Source organism: Metopolophium dirhodum, chromosome 5 (genome assembly GCF_019925205.1).
Source record: "Metopolophium dirhodum isolate CAU chromosome 5, ASM1992520v1, whole genome shotgun sequence".
Lineage (NCBI taxonomy): Eukaryota > Metazoa > Arthropoda > Insecta > Hemiptera > Aphididae > Metopolophium > Metopolophium dirhodum.
The window spans coordinates 8,201,719-8,218,985 of record NC_083564.1 but is presented as its reverse complement, the minus strand read 5'-3'; the positions used below and the strand labels follow the sequence as shown (position 1 = coordinate 8,218,985).

The window sequence follows — 17,267 nt, the reverse complement described above, 5'->3', positions numbered from 1 at the left end:
AGGGTCGGAGCCCTTTATAAGCAATTTCATATTTAAATTACAATAATTAATACAATATATCAAATAAATCCATATAATAGTCATAGAATAAATACAACATTCATCGCATTAGATGGGTTGGTAAAATATAATAAAATATAATAATAGTAGCCTAGTAATACCTAATTTCATCAGTATTGATGAGTGGATGAATGGTGCTCGTTAACCAACCGCATCATACGGTCTAAAGGATTATTTCCACCATAAATATGGATATTGTATTACATAATGCATATTGCGATACAATGTTTAGGCAGCAATAAGTTACCTTGCTGAAATATGTTAATTCTATGAGAATCAAGTAAGCCAGAACAATTACTGTTAAATAACAATAAAACTCACTAGAAATGTAAACAGCACTTTTAAATAATTTAAAAGTTGGGAGTTTTATGTGAAACGATGTACAATTATATCGTCATACATTTTACACTGATTACGGTTTTTTAGGAAACAGAATCATGTTAATCTTTGTTTGTACGTTTATGGTATTTTGTATAGAAATATAATACATACATATCCTATAAAAAATTATCTAACATAACTTTAGAATATATTGAATATGATAACACGTCTATAGATCCACAAACCTTTTATCTACAGGCTCCCTTCCCTCACCCCACTATATACTCTTCACCATAATAAAAACAGTGACTTGAAAATCTAAAAGTTTTGAAATATTGACTTAAAAAATCCACGTTCATAAATTTAATAGTATGACAAAACATGATCGTAATATCACGAATTTTGTTTTGTGGCGTTTACACCAACGTGTACACCTACGTTTATGTTTGTAGAATCTGCAGATATATGTAACTTAGTGCTTCGGTGAACACGTGTAAGGTATTGTCGTACAAAACGATTTTGCGGAATATTAGTGTGAAATTGTGAATCTACGATAATCCGTCGACGAACACAGCGCGCATGATTTGTTCGGTAGAATTTCCTATCGCTGAACCCCAACAAAGCCATTGCACACCTCAGTTACAGTCCCCTTCCCTTACTCTCTTGTCCATTCTCTGTTCCTTCCCATCTCACATCCTCTTTCTCTCTCTCACTCTTTTTCTTTCTCCTTCTCCGTCGATCTCTACCTCTCTTTCTATCGCGTCCTCTCTCTGTTTCTCTTTATCTCCTTCTCCTTCACTTTATCTTTCTCTTTATATCTATAATAACTCTATATATTCCCCGGGACACATTACGTACTCGATCGGCCAGACGAATGGCGCGACGAAACCACCTAAACCGTCGGTTCCACCACTTTGGAGAGTGACGAGCGTTCCACCCGCGTTTTATGTGTACATGATCATCCGGCCGATGGCAATGTTCGACGACTGGAGTGTCTGTAAAGTATAATTTAACTATTTAAGGCTCGGTGACAAAACCGGCTCTAACAACGGCACATACGACTATGCCTGGACAATTGCATTTGAGAACACATTTCTAAAAATGTCATACGCAGTCAATCGCTTATTTATTTGAATTTTAAAAAATTCTACGTGGTCGTGTGTTTAAAAAAACTAGTGTTAAAGCTATAACTACATTCCGAGACATAAATAACGATACTTTCGAGTTTTTTACGATTAGGTACGAAAAGTAAAACAATAAATGCACATTTGCTATACATTTTACCTCCTTGGATAATGTTTACTTGACACGTCTGTAGATGGAAAATTAACGAACTTGACGTAACAATTGAGATATATGAGCATCGTCACATCCGTTAAACATACATTTGTGTATTTTAATCAACTTTTAGGATTTCAAAATTAATATAAAGAACTAATTTATAACAATAACACAATAATACATATTATAATATTTACCGTACAAAGTAATATTCGTGCTGGAAGGAAGTCGTGTATAAAACCGTGCAATTATTAATTATTATTACTATATAGTATGCGTGAGCGGAAAGAATAAAATATATACAGAAAATCATCGAATTAATTTTTTTCATTGTTTTATTTGTTCATTCTTATATCAGATGATGCTTCAGACATCTAATCAATGATTAAAATCCAGGAGCCCTCCAGTTGAGGAATGACGAAAATAATGGGCAAGGTTTACAGCATCAAATAGGAAACTACTATATGTGACCCTAATAATGGAGTTCTAGAAATGAATATTCCTTTTTGTACCTGGTCCACGTTAAATAGACTGCGAACAGGACAAGGTTTAATATCTATAACGAATGCTGCGAACGAGTTGATTTGTGTTAAAAGCCATACGAAATAAATAAATAACGGGCATTAACCACACGGGGACGAATATAATAAGAGTAAAAAAATATCACGCTAAATACTCCGATGGTGTGAAACCGATGATTGTTTACGCAATTCACCGGAACGAACACTAACGAATAATAATAATATATCTGTAACACAATACGTCAAAGGATGCTCTAAAACTTGAGTCTCGCACAGAGTCAGTCCTTTTGAAAATGCGACGACAAAAATAAATGGCATTCATTTCAACGGTGTCTGCCATAGGTGGGTGCACCACTCTGTAATCGTGTATGGAAGCGTCGCCCAACAGCGGTTCCACGAACGGTAATAACCGTGGTGCGCCATTAGATGTCATTAATCCGGAACAGACAATATTGTATTTATTTAATAATGTCGTCTGGGGATGGTTGAAATGTTAAGACGAAAAACGTGATCCTCCAAAAAGCATTTTTTTCGCCGAATTCTAAAGTTAGGTTCGGAGAGACGAAGTTTTATTTTTATAATATACGCGCGGATGTGCCGTGCGAACACAATAAGTATACTTATGTAATGTTTTGCCGACCACGTGATCTCGACACTGGGGTTGGCTCGCGGATTTCAAATAAATAATCACAAAAATGAGACAGAACATCGCGGTTAGATAATATTACTAAATGCGCACACACCGGAGAACTTTGTGGTACATCGTGACTGTCCGTAATTGAAAAACTGACACGCTTTGTATTTTTATTATAACCGACCCCCCCCTCTCTCTCTTGCCCCACATTCTCCACATTTGTGGGCTCGTTTTACTAGTTTCAAAAATATTACATTTTTTTACAACTACCACTCTGACGAACGATTCTCTGAGGTTCGTCACGGTCTGCGACGGTGGAAACGGCGAGCTTCCAGAGTTTTGTGTTCAATGATCATAACATTCATAACCGTGGTGGTTGGGGGCGGGGGGAATAACACTGAATGTATCAAAACACGAATTCGGCTTACGGTTTCGACTAAGGAAGTTGTAGGTCATATTCTGCGCAGTTAGCAGAGTTACAAGAATATGCTTATTAATTATTCTACTTGAAATTACTTACGTTATGGTGCGATTTAAATTGTTTTGTCGTTGCGCGGCACAGACACCGCAGGGAAGACGTCACGCGTCTATGGCCGTAAGTGATATTTTTTTGTCTTCCAGTTGAAACAATAATAATATAATGTAAGCAACTGCACACGCTCATGCTTAAAGTCAAATCTTGGAAATCGTATCAACGTCACGTTTAAATTCATAATAAAAAATAATAATATCCAGTGAACTGTAAATACTTGTTTCGCTTTTAATTTATAATATTATGTAAATCTCTGTATGAATATCATTCAAAAATCTTCATTAGGCATCCGAATACCTGTTGAAATATACATTTTTGAATAATAACATAGTGATAATACGTAGAATAGTAAACATAAATATAAATATTTAAAACAATGATTTCGCTTCGGTACCGAACATATAATATGTATCATTTAGTTATTTAATAACATCCAATTCGTTGTACTAAAATGATTTAAAACAAAATATATTAATTTATGAGTTGATCAACTAAAAATTTTTAAATTTTTTATTATATATTTTTTTTTATTTTGTCCAAACCCATATGATGGTATTTAATTTTACAATTATTTCAGGAATAATTAAATTACAACACATTGTTATAAATTATAATATATCACATTTAACAGTATATTCATAGAAAAAAAAAACAGTTATTAAGCTTATTTTAAAAATTTATTGTTTTATTAATATAACTGTTTCAATTTTTTATACCAAACAATGATAATAATGTTTAAACTATATGTATGCACTCTAAAATAAATAAATATTAAAATATATACCACCAGCTATTAATGATGAACAAGCTATGGAAATGGAAAAAAAAAACGATGATTCATCAAAACGACATAAAATATATATTATTTTATACTCCAATATAATATATTAACATATTAGCGTCACAATGTATAAAACGTTAAAATTAATATCCAACACATCACGCGGGAGTGAAAATTTTACAAAATGTATGCTCGTAGTGTAATTTGTCGAAAATTGGTAGGCACCGAAATACTCGTGTATAATATAACATTATCTTTATACATTTTGTTTTATGTTTATTTGACATGTTTAATCTGACATGTGATACCCAAGTTGGATATAGTCGTGTAGATAAAAACCGGCGCAAGGGGGTGTCCGCTTTCGTAGATATTGCTCGAGACCCCAAAAGTTAGGATGAACAATAAACTGGGTCACGTAAGTGATTGTAATTTATTGACTTTGGTCGTAATACTCCGAGGGGCTTAAAATCATTTTTCGAGGGCATAAGGAAAATTGCCGTTCTTATTTAATAAGACGTACTCGGTATAGCCGTACGCCGTATAGATATAATATCGTGGTTAATAGTGACGGCTATAATAGTGCACTAGAATAAGTTTATACATTTTATTTAACTTTTCTATTGAAATGCTGTATGCATAGCGAACATTTATAGCATTTGCCATTTATAATATTTTACTCGCTTGTTGTTAAAACTTAAGACGCATAAATTTTAATGATCACGATTCGTTTTAGTCTGTTAATAATAAGTAAAATGGAAACCAATAGATAATTTATGGTAAATATTATTACTATTACCATTGAGAGCGACAAAATGTACAATTTTTCTGTCTCATTAATAAGTTAAAATGAATTCATGGCTCGACGATTAACAGCGAGTTTCATTGAAGGATACAACACTATGCATAACTTGAGATCCAATATTGCATAATATAGTATGGTGGACTGGTACCAAATATTTTGTTAATTTAATTTTAATACGACCAATATAAACAGCATATTATATTATTATACAATACATAGATTTTTTTATCAATGTGTTAAAAATGGTCTTAAAAAAATAGATTTATACTTTTATAGTGAATATAGTTAAAAGTCAAAAGTATAAAATATATAATATATAATTTACAATGAATTATTCACTTTGCACTTTATTCGGCCTGATGTATCGATATACATTTTTCATACAACTCTATTTTAATTAAATGAATCAAGTAATTATTTTATATTTTTATTCGTTATTTTGTTTAATTTTCTTACTTAATATGTTGATCTAATATTTATTGTACATAAACGTGAATGTGTATTTATTTATTCATTCCATACATTGACCTGGAGAAAATTCGTAATTTACTGTTATTAGAGTATAAGAAGAAAATGTACAAGAATACGTCAAGATATTTTCCATTGGAATTTTGTAATTTTCAACTGCAAAAGGGTATGCATTTCAAAATAAAATAGGAAATACAGTGAAATACTTGGAAGTGATTTACTTTATAAAAATAAACTGTTGTATACAAATGTCACAAAAGAAAATTTATGGGTAATAAATATGAAATGTTTGCTTATTTCTTATATACAATTAAACAAATATAAAATTGAAAAATACTCATACTATTCTAAACTATTGAACGTTGAATTCGAAAACGTCAAATAATATTGAAAAATGCTTACGCTCATCTAATAACGGGGTCAGAGCACTTGTCCCACACCTTCATAATATGTCTCTGTTATATGCCTCTTCTTTAGTCACACCAGTTATTATCATGTCATTCTTTACTATTTTCTCAAGTAAAAAAAATATATTTTTTATTCAATCCTTTTATTAGTTTTAGATTTATAATTTTTATAGAATTTATATTTTTAATATTTACGATATTTGACATTTTATTCCAAAGTTACTTCTACCTAGTACTAAACTACTAAAATATATTATCATGTTTAATTAACTTCATTCATTTTTAATATTAAAAAAATAACTATCCATTGTTTTTTTCTTTATGAGTATTAAAAAAAACGTAATACACATTTAGTATAAAAGTTATGTATAGATAACTCAGCTATACTCAACGTTTAATTTTTAAATGATGTATTATATACTTTAAATTATGATTTTATTATTATATTACATTGGATTGCACATATACCAGGCGAGTACCTTATTCTAATATATACAAGTTAATGTTCATAATTTTTAATTATGATTATTATTCCAAAATTTCACTACAATGTCATTGTTTTAAATCAATGTAATAAAATGTTATAATTTAAAGAACATTTTGTGTTGGAAAAATGAGGAAACTGTTGTAGAAATGGATGTGACTTTTTTATCCTTTAGTGTACGGGAATGTGTTGATGGAATATGGAATTGTGAGTCTAAGCGAAATTCGTGTAATATGTAATTCATTGTTCTAAATTGAAGTACAAAATACAAATTGTTGACCTACTTCAATGAACTGTTTTCCTAAATTGCTGAATATATTAAAAAAAATAAGCTTAATTTATATATTTTTTTAATTGTATTGAATAACACAAATATAATTAAAAACCGAAACTGTTTCCCAAAATAAATAAGTTTAGTAATCATGGTCTCTTTCAAATTATGTTTATCGTTTATATATTAAAACAATTTTCTCTTAAAATTGTTAAATTGTGGATTTTTTCAATTCATGAACATTAAAATTAAACTTAAACTATTTATTTATACATAATTATGATATTATATTAAGTTCTTTCAATATAAGTGAACGTTTTTTTTTTTGGTGAAATTATAAGTCACCATTAAGATACTAAACAACTCATTATATTTTAAGACGGCGCATTAGATAGGCAATTTCGCTACTGATATGTATGTATTGCATTGCTATATCCGCTGTCTATTAAAATTATTATTATTATTATTATTATGTTTATCAACTATTACAAATTCAATTAACTTGATTTTGTTGTTATACATATGCATCGATAACTTGTGAAACGAAATAAATTGTATACTCGTAGATCAATTTGTCGATTTTTGTTGTAATTATATTGTAAGTTTACTTATCTATATTATATTATTATAACTTCTCGTGTGATAATATAATTATAACAATTATTATTGTTATTATTATTATACTATATGATTAATGGTTTAGGAAACTAATTATGAACACTTTTTACGGAATTAGTTTATTGTTGTAAAATTGTTTGAATAAAAGATTTATAGTATAAAAGTGCATAATAATGATATCGGTTAAACCATATAGAAATTATAAATGGTATTCTAAAAAAACAATTAGTATTTTAATGAATGAAATGGGGATTACAGCATTTATAATATTGTATATATATTTTATAATTGGTTTTTTTATAATATTTTCTTAAATTATATTATAAGTATATTATTTAGGTAATTTATTGGGTAACGTGTAAAAGTATAATGTAATTTATGGAAACGGTAAAAATTAAGATAAATAAGTGATAACGTGTTTTTCATTGCCAATAATTTTTTCAACCCATTATTTAGAAATCTGATTTTTGAAAAATATTACTGTATTTAATGAATACATTTTTTAATTATTTTGTGTACTTAACTTACAAAAAAATTGTTATGCTAAATGTTTACTATTTTTAACTTTAAAAAAAATATAATTTAATGTTATGTGTAACTAAGATTTTTTTTTTTTAAGTCATAATATTTCATGAGACATGCCGATAACCTAGTGGCTGTGCCTTGCTCTTATAACTGCCGGGTAACATGGTATTACTTCAAAATTAAAAGTTTTAAAAAACTAATGCAATTAATATGGGTAACAACGGTAAACACTTTCGTAAATTAAAATAATACTTAAAAATGTCAAGTAAAATAGAGTATCATAATATCAGATGTATAGGTTTTTAGATTTAACTCAAATCAACTTTTTCATTTTTATTGATATTCAGTTGTTTAGATTTATTTTTATTTATTTAAATCAGTTCATAACTATCGTCGCATTCAAATATATGTTTGCATAGTCTGTGTTTTTAAATTTTGTACTAAATACATAATACGTTAACACATTTTATTAAGCTGATTGTAAAGATTAAAATAATAATACATAAAGTATACTTTATTATATTTTTTTAAGGTAAGCAGTGAGATAAAAAAATATTTTTATCGTTTTTATATCTGTTAACAAAGACAATAAATTAAGCTGATTGTCTGTTGTTCGTTGAAAAAAAAAACTAAAAACAGGCAACATTCCTTTGTAAAATTCAGTACAGATTTCAAATATGGTCATTACTTAATAATGTTTTTAAAATTGGTCGATTAGCATAATTACTTATTTCTATTAAACCTAACCTAACTGAATACTCCTCAGTTATCACGATGAAAGGTAATATTTTATATATTACATGCTCAAAGTGAAACAAAGTACTAATACACGCATAAGTATGATGCGTATTTATGAATATCTATGGTATACATTTATTTCTTTAATACTGAAATTAATCTAAATAATTAACGATTATTAATATAATTGTATAGTGCAGGTCCATGATGTACAATCATTAATCATATTATCGTATAATAATATTATACGATATATTAAAAACAATTACTATTCTTACATAGTATTTATTATTTAAATTGCATTACATTTTAATTTGGAATATTTATCGTTTTTTATAGCTATCTAGTATATTTGTATGACTTGTATACCTATTTTATGATTTTTAATTTGATCATGCTACACAACATTTTTTTTTATTTAAACATTCTAATGTCGTTTGAAATTGTCCACATATGTTAAACAAGAACCAGAGTTTCTGTGTTTTTACGCAGATCACGTATTTTTTATTTTAATAACAAATGTCCGGGCTTACAACAGGAGTCGTCGGTAACCAATATTATAATTTTATTATTCAGAAGACAAGACGTTATACATTATGGACAGAACGTAGACATACCTAACTAATGGGCGCGAGATGAAAAAATATTTTATGGCCTTATGAAAATATATAGTGCAACAATGTCGTTTATATCCATGCGCACACACTTTATATTTATTTATCATTTCGGTTTTGTGAGAAAATCAACGAAATAATAATATTATACAATACGTGATATTTTTAGAACACATGCGATATGTGAGGTTCTCGCAGAATTATTATGTACAAAATAAATTGATTCGCATTAAACACCGGAGGCTTTCATAAAACTTTTTCGTTTGGAATGTAGGTTACTTTGATCATCCTGTCTCGACTTCATAAATTAACACTATTAAAATATAATAATCCTGAATTTCGAAATGTATGAAAATGAACTCTTAGAGAATGCCAGATAAAACGTTGTATTTCTCCACGTATCCATTGTGATTATAACAGCGAAATATCGCGCAACACAAAATATTATCTGATAAATTGTTTACACCAATATTATAATAAACATAAAATTTATGGTTAAATCGTCGTGAATTATGTGTTATATTTTCACATACAATTAACTAACCACAAAAATGTGATAATATAACGTAAGCTTGAAATGAATTATTTAATTTAATCATTTTTCAACATTTTATCGATAGAATATTATTTTCTCGTCGTTTATTATATGCATATTATATAATATAATAATCACGGTTACATTCAAGATCGAGAACATAATAAAATATCGATTGTAAACACTTACATTCATAAACGTTTTATTTTATGAGAAACTAATAGGTAAGTTACAATGGATTAATCTAAATTGCACCACCACTGAATATGAACGGCTTTGTACATCACCTCCAGCACATGTTATTATACAAGCTATTATTAATTAGCGCATCGCAACTGTACAATTAATTCTGTTGGTAACAATCCTATTTATAGTAGTTATGTGATTGTGTATTGTATAAGCAAATGGCAGTGGTTATACAATATAATATATATACGCGTGTGTGTGTGTGTGTGTGTGTGTGTGTGTGTGTGTATGTAACAAAGGAACACAACCAGGAAATTCTATTTGCTTTACACTTTGATGTGGTTCTTCTGTCTGATAATTTGCGATATCATGTATTTACAGTTTAAAAACCAATTACTTGTGTTTATTTTCGGATGTGCAAAATGGCACACGTAAAATAAACTATGACAAATATTTTGTTAACATATTCTTTGTAGTGGTTCTCATTTAAGCTATGGCGAGCTACATGGTTTATATCCGAGTTAATTTTCGAGTTAATTCTGGCAAAAACCAATTCCACGGTATAACAGCTACCCAACCTAACCTAACCCGGTTGACACAAACGTTTATATATAAAACAATACGTTTATAATACCGTAACATACAATTATACAAATTTCTTTTTTTTCAAAATCATAATAATATTTTTAAAGGTATTTTTAAACACCGTTCGAATAAATAATATTGTTGGATTGACTGTTATAGATCCAAATGATTGATTTCATGTGAAATTATGCTTAGGCCATTCCACACAACACATCCTCCAAGTCTGTTGTTTTTATTTTAAAAACTGGAATGCTGCTATGTAGTTTACTATTTCTTGGTATGACGTAAAACTTGAAAATATACAGATTTCGAAATACATTACAATATTGTTTCACCGGGTAGACTCTCCTCTTATTATGCAAAAAGTTGGAAAAATGTAACAAGAAAAAATGGTTACGCAAACTAAAAGAGTGCTGAAAGGGAGCGTAACGGTGTAAACTAAGAACAACTGTGATGAGGTTAATGCTCTCAAAAAAAGTTTCACTCCCACCTTAATGAAACATTCCGGTTAGTCTTCTTCCGTGTAAGGAGCACTCAGGCTTATGTAACATCGACTTAAGTTACAAGCAGAATTGGAAATAGCTAAAGCATATAATATGAATATATTTTAGACATTTAATAAACAACGATAAAATATGTGTCTGAAATGGAGTTTTAATCAAGAAACAGTAATGTATAAAAATATATGGAATATTTATTATTGCAACCACAATTATAAATATATATATAACATCATATGGAATGCCGTAAACCGCATATAAACATTAAAAACGGGTGAATAGGTACCTTAAACTTTTTCTTACGTTCCCTCTGAAATGACATAAATTATTAATTTATTTGTATTGTTGTTTTTCGACACTAATGCCAGCGAGGCCAGGTAGTGTATTACATCTAACATAGGTTAGATATAACATAATATAGAAATAAGAACCAAGTAACAATATTATTTCAATTCATAACTATCATCAATGAAAAAATCAAATTCAGATAGATGTTCGTTACTGCAATGTAAAATTCTACTAATGGGACTATGGAAAATAAAATTACGATTACTTGGTGCAATATAAAATAGGAAATTATGCCTAGTATTGACTGGAGGGACTCTAAGGCCAATAAGACTCAAGAGCTTAGGACATTTAACGGTTCCATTCAATAATTCATGGAAAAATAACCAATAAATTTAATCACGCCTTTTATAATATAGCGGAGATATTCTACACTGTTTCTCGACTTCGGCAATAGGTATTCCACACAAGTGTAATTTAAAGGCAATCAGTAACGAAATTATATAGTTTATAGTTATTATAATTATTATTATTATTTATTCTGAATACTCTTTAAAAATATCCCCAAAAAATACTTAGTTTTTTTTTCAACGCGATTTAAACTATATAGTGGTGTTTTAATAACATATTTTTGCATTAAACAAGAAATATTTTATTTAACGATCAATAAAACATATAAAACAAAATAAAAAAACTATGAAAAATTATATAAAATTATTTTTGTTATTTTATAAGTAGGTAGTTGCGGTTTCAAACAATATTAAACAAAACTAATGTGTGGTCATAATTTTAATCCATAAAGCATATGTTTTATATTAGTAATAGTAATAGTCTTTATAATATGATTATTAAGATATTTATAGAAGAAAGTACTGTAAACCTTAAAACTCAGCTAGGTAATAAATTTGTTTTAATAAAACTGTAGAGGACTGTAATAAAAATTAATGATAGCTTCAAGTATACGAAAAGTCGTATGTTTGCACTAATTAAAAACTACACTAAAACTGTGGGTAGTGAAAGCTGGAAACTGATGAATACGAATGTGTTAGTGGTGAGTACAATATTGAACAAGTTGTTTCTGCGCATTATACACTTGAATTTAAACATTAAATAATTTGGTATATTATGTAATTCACTTATTATAAAAGTTACTAATTAACGCTTACTTTTGATTATTTTCAGAATAATATTATTTTACAAAATGTTTAATTCAATAATAAACTTTTTACTTACTAATTGAAGATTTATGATAATAATGCACTGGTAAAATCACAAAAAAGGTGGAAATAAAAATATAAAATTCTGAAACATAAATTTTATTATGAAAATATAGATAACTGTGTAATCGTCATTGCATTACGTAACAATCCTAACAAGTAGGTATTACTAAAAAAAAATAGGGATATTTCTCGGTATATTATAGCAAATTAATTAATATAATATTTTACAAAAAAAACCCTCCCCCTCTGTTTACGATTTCATGGCACAACAGTTTGATTAAAATATTGTCAGTCCCCCGAACGGTATTGATCGAAGTTATCGCTACTGTGCGCATTGTTGGAGCGTGTAATGACGTTTTTAATTACGATCGATAATAAAAAAAGTACATATTATATAAACGCGAACGCGCAAAAGTGAAGTGCATACTACCTATATTTTTGTACTCGTGTCAAAAAAAAAAAAAATAAAAGATAAAAGCCTGTTTCTGATTCGTCGCACCGTAAAAGCAAAAATAATACCGAACCTTACAACTACGGATAAAACGTAAAAGCTGGCAGGCGCTGATGTTTTGGTCGCTTGGAGAGAACGTTTTCAGGCGGAGAACGGACTTGCAGCCGATTGCGCTGGAAAAAGCTCTAAATATATTACAACACGAGTGGACGAGTCATAATTTAAATTGATTATGCAATACTTACATGAAAACGGGTTTTTTTTTCGTTTTTGGACAAATTGACACAGGCCTCGAGCAGACCTATCGTACGACACCTGTCGCTGGGCACACGGTACATCACGTCGTCGTGATCACGAATCGTCGACATTTTACCGCGGACGATTATCTTAATTTTATCGTCGGTATAGAGCCGTACGTTTTCCGGGTCTTTAGTCCCGTTATTGAAATGAAATAATACAAAATAAAACATCGTGTACTTTATTTCACGGAGTACGAATAAAATGTATGGTTCACGAAAAAAAAAAAAAATGGTTACCAAATCCAAACTGACAATGAACGCCACCACAGGTTACAAGTAGCTCGTTGTCGTTTTGGCATTAGTACAGCTCGCGTGTGAATATAATATTAGGTTTTCCGTTTCTATTTTTGTCCATCCAGGTTGGGATAGGTTATGCAATCTCTGATATTGCGAGTTCTGGGCGCCACAGTCAGTGACGTATCTCTTGGGGAGGGAGGGGTGGTAGGTGTTTCAACACCCTTCCTCCGTCTTTGCCATTTGTATTATATAATATAACAATATCAGGTCAATACCATTGATTAGGTGTTGTATATGCGTACACTATATTTATGTATACCTACAGTAAAGTCTATTGCACCCCACTCCCACCACCACCACCACTAAATGCTGCACCTAATATGTAGCGAGAGATTATAAATTTATTTTCGTCTCGTCCGGCAGGTACTTCACGATCGTCCGGAACCCCCGGGGCTCGGTGTTCCGGTGCAGCGTGGCCAAGACGCTGGTGCTCATCTGGATGGTGTCGTTCGCGGCCATGGTGCCGCTGCTGTTGTACCAGAACGTCGAGGAGGTGCACGTCGGACCCATCCGGTTGTACGAGGCGTGCGTCGAGAAATGGCCGAACCACATGGCCCAACAGACGTTCACTGTCGGACTGGCAGTCGCCCAGTTTGTGTTGCCGTTCACCACCATATCGCTGATCCACCTGAAGATATCGTCTTACCTCACAGTGCACCTCAAACATCCGGCCGTCCCGTCCAAGGAGATCAACTGTAGACGAGGTGAGTGAGCCACGACCTAACCCTGCGGGAGTCTCTGCACTACAGCCCATGGACGAGTTTTTTACCGGCCCACTGTAACTACCTACTGCAACGAATAATAATCCAAAACTCAACTATTCCCGTCACCTCATGTATTTCTTATGTTTTTTTTTTTTTTATCTAGGGTTTTTTTTAAGTGCAACGTACATGCTATTATTAAATCGGTTCAACATAACTACAATAATTTTCTTTCCGAAGCAGGTACGGTAAAAATATGCTACACAACACTGACATTTCTCATTACACTTATCTAAACAACCACGGTGGTGTGTCGTAACAATCGTCGACAAGTTGGACTAATAATAATATGTGCATTGCATTTCAATAAACCCAAACATTTTAAATATTCATAGAACTATAAAATATATTATAAAATATTCTTTTTATATTGCCTTCTAGTAAAAAAGTTTGGAGACCTCTTGACCTAGCCTAATATCAGCGCAATATATCATAAACCTCTTGTTAAAGCCATTTTAGACGATATTCAACCCTGTGCAAAGCGTGTCTTCGCGTAGCAAAGTCACAAACGTTATATCACAAGTTCTTGAAAGGTATTTTCGAGTACTTTTTGTCCCATTCGAAACATAATCACTCACCCGTTTAGAGTAAAAACTTAGGCGGCTTAACTTTGGGGTACACAGCTGCTAGTTGACGGACGGTGTATGCCGTATGATATTAATTTGTCTTCGGGTGTATTCGCACGAGAAAAAATTATAATTTTGTAACAGTCCATGTAGACCAATCTTTGAATAATCGCCAGATCAGGTGAATTTGAATAACGTTTATTTGAAATAAAACTACGTCATAGTAAAACACGTTGCATGTCATAACAAAACTGTATAAAATACATTAAAATGAAAATAACGTGCCCAAATATACATTAAACAACAACAAAGATTACCGTTGTCGTTTGTTTTAATCATGATAATAGTAACGGTAATGTTTATCTCACAGAACTAGTCATCATCATTATTTTTAATGGCTTCATACTTTCATTAACTATTTAAACTACCGTTTACTATTTTTTTATTTTAGAGAGTATTTATAATCACCATGATTATCCAGAATATTATATAAGTTTTAGATTCTTAGCGGAGCGAATGTATTGATTAAATAAAGTTAACCAAACAAGCATGTGGTGTTTTTTCGTTGATCATACCTTTTGAAGCAGTAAATATTCTTTAATCTTAAACTTTAAGGCTGGTTTCTGGTAGCAAATTGAATTTAGTCGGTATCTTTAGGGTCAAACAATTCTGTGAACTATTCGAAACAATCGGGAAAAACAAAAATAAAATAACAGGAAACGGGATTATTTACGCAACACCAGTTTTTGACAAAATTGATTTTGTTTTTTTGTTGTAATTAAAAAATGATTATACCAATGATACAATTCAGGCTCTTTTTAGGCTATTTATAGACATAATATAACAGACATTCTATGTTATGGAATGTAATTTTTTTTTAATAGTGATTTTAATTGATTTTATTTATGAAGTAGGTAGTACCTAATTAAAATAATAATAATGAGTAGGATTTGAAATTACGTAAGGGAGACCTGGCCTTGTTGTCACACGGATCGGCTGTCACAAATCACTGCAATGTTGATAACTCTGAAACTAGGTATTCATGTTCTCTATATTATGTACTGTATATTATACTATTATTATCGTTTTCAAAATTTTTACGTACAACAATAAATTACGAACATCTTATTAAGTGACTAAATCGGTGTGTCGGGAATAATGGCACGGCCACGGAGTTGATTATTTAACATTTGCCATGTGTGTGGAATAAACTCATAGGCGTAAATAATGCTGAAAAGCTTACTGAAAGACCTCCAAGTTTTCATCTACTTATTCAAAATATGACCATAGCTGAGCCATTTCGTAGTTTTCAACAATAAAACGTCGGAAACAGATGTTTAATGGCAGCCACCGTTCGTAATAAAACAAACACAAAAATAATAGCAGCGTCCTCAGTGTGGAATACTACCGTGTTAGGTCAAAATTCAAAACATATAAAGCTCTTTTACTCGACCTAGATACGGTCATTAATTTTTAAGACCGTACAACATGTACTGTGCACAGACCGAAACAAAATTTAGATTGTGTGACATTTATTCTAACCAATGGACCCGATCAAAAGTTTTCAACTGAAACCGAACTGCGAAATGTCGATTTTCTACCAAACGTAATAATAATAATAATAATGAAAAAAAGACGCAACAGCCAACAATACAAAAATATCTATCATATATATTATTGATGGTTTTCGTGCTATTATCGGTATATTAAATATCGTGACTGGGAACTAAATATAAGTTATTGCATTTTTATCTAAACAATTTGTTATATTGGCGTGTGTCATATGAAAACGACAATACCTACACAAAAAGAAATCTACTTTTTCCTCCTGCGTCGAAATTCATCGAAACTTCATGTTCTCTTGAATAATTTAAACAAAATATGAAATCAGAAAATATATTCCAGCCAATAAGATACAGAAATATAACTATTATTAAAGTCATTATATGCTGTCCAATACTATTCTATTAGTTTTAACATATGAAACGTCAGTTAATGTTCTGTTGAATATATTATATAGGTACCTCTGAAAGTTATTAACCGTCATAAGTCTCACTGGATGTATCATCTAGAAAATTCTATTATTCAAATACGTATTTATTTTATAATATCTTATTTTGGATTGAACAACATCCGCCACTTACTTGATTTCATTAAATATTTAACAGAAAATACAAATCATGTTGAATATTTTATTCTTCGGAAAAATAGATTGATTAATTTGTTAAATCATTCAAAACTAATATCGGTACATTATTATTTTTAAAAATGAACAAGAATTGTCTTAGAGTCTGAATGAAGCATGGACGTATCGGTTTTACACGCGGTGTATGTTTCTTTTACTTATATAATTTCTGAGTAGAAATAGTGCCCAAATAGTTCCATGTTGGGTAACATTTTAATTTTAATAGGTTTCACTGGGTGAAAAGCAAAAACAATCGTTATATTCCGACAATAATATGCAATTTAATGCAGCACGATTGGTTTTATTAACAAAATACATTTTAATTATTTTGTAGTAATTC

The 17,267-nt window shown here is 30.2% G+C and overlaps 1 protein-coding gene across 1 annotated transcript in view; it reads left to right on the top strand.

Moving 5' to 3' along the window:
• LOC132945057 (neuropeptide Y receptor type 2-like) overlaps positions 1-17,267 on the top strand; it is a 75,218-nt gene that overhangs the window by 37,180 nt on the left and 20,771 nt on the right. Inside the window, exon 3 of the mRNA XM_061014677.1 lies at positions 13,779-14,119. Coding sequence (XP_060870660.1) covers positions 13,779-14,119 — 341 coding nt within the window. The remainder of the gene's footprint in view (positions 1-13,778; positions 14,120-17,267) is intronic.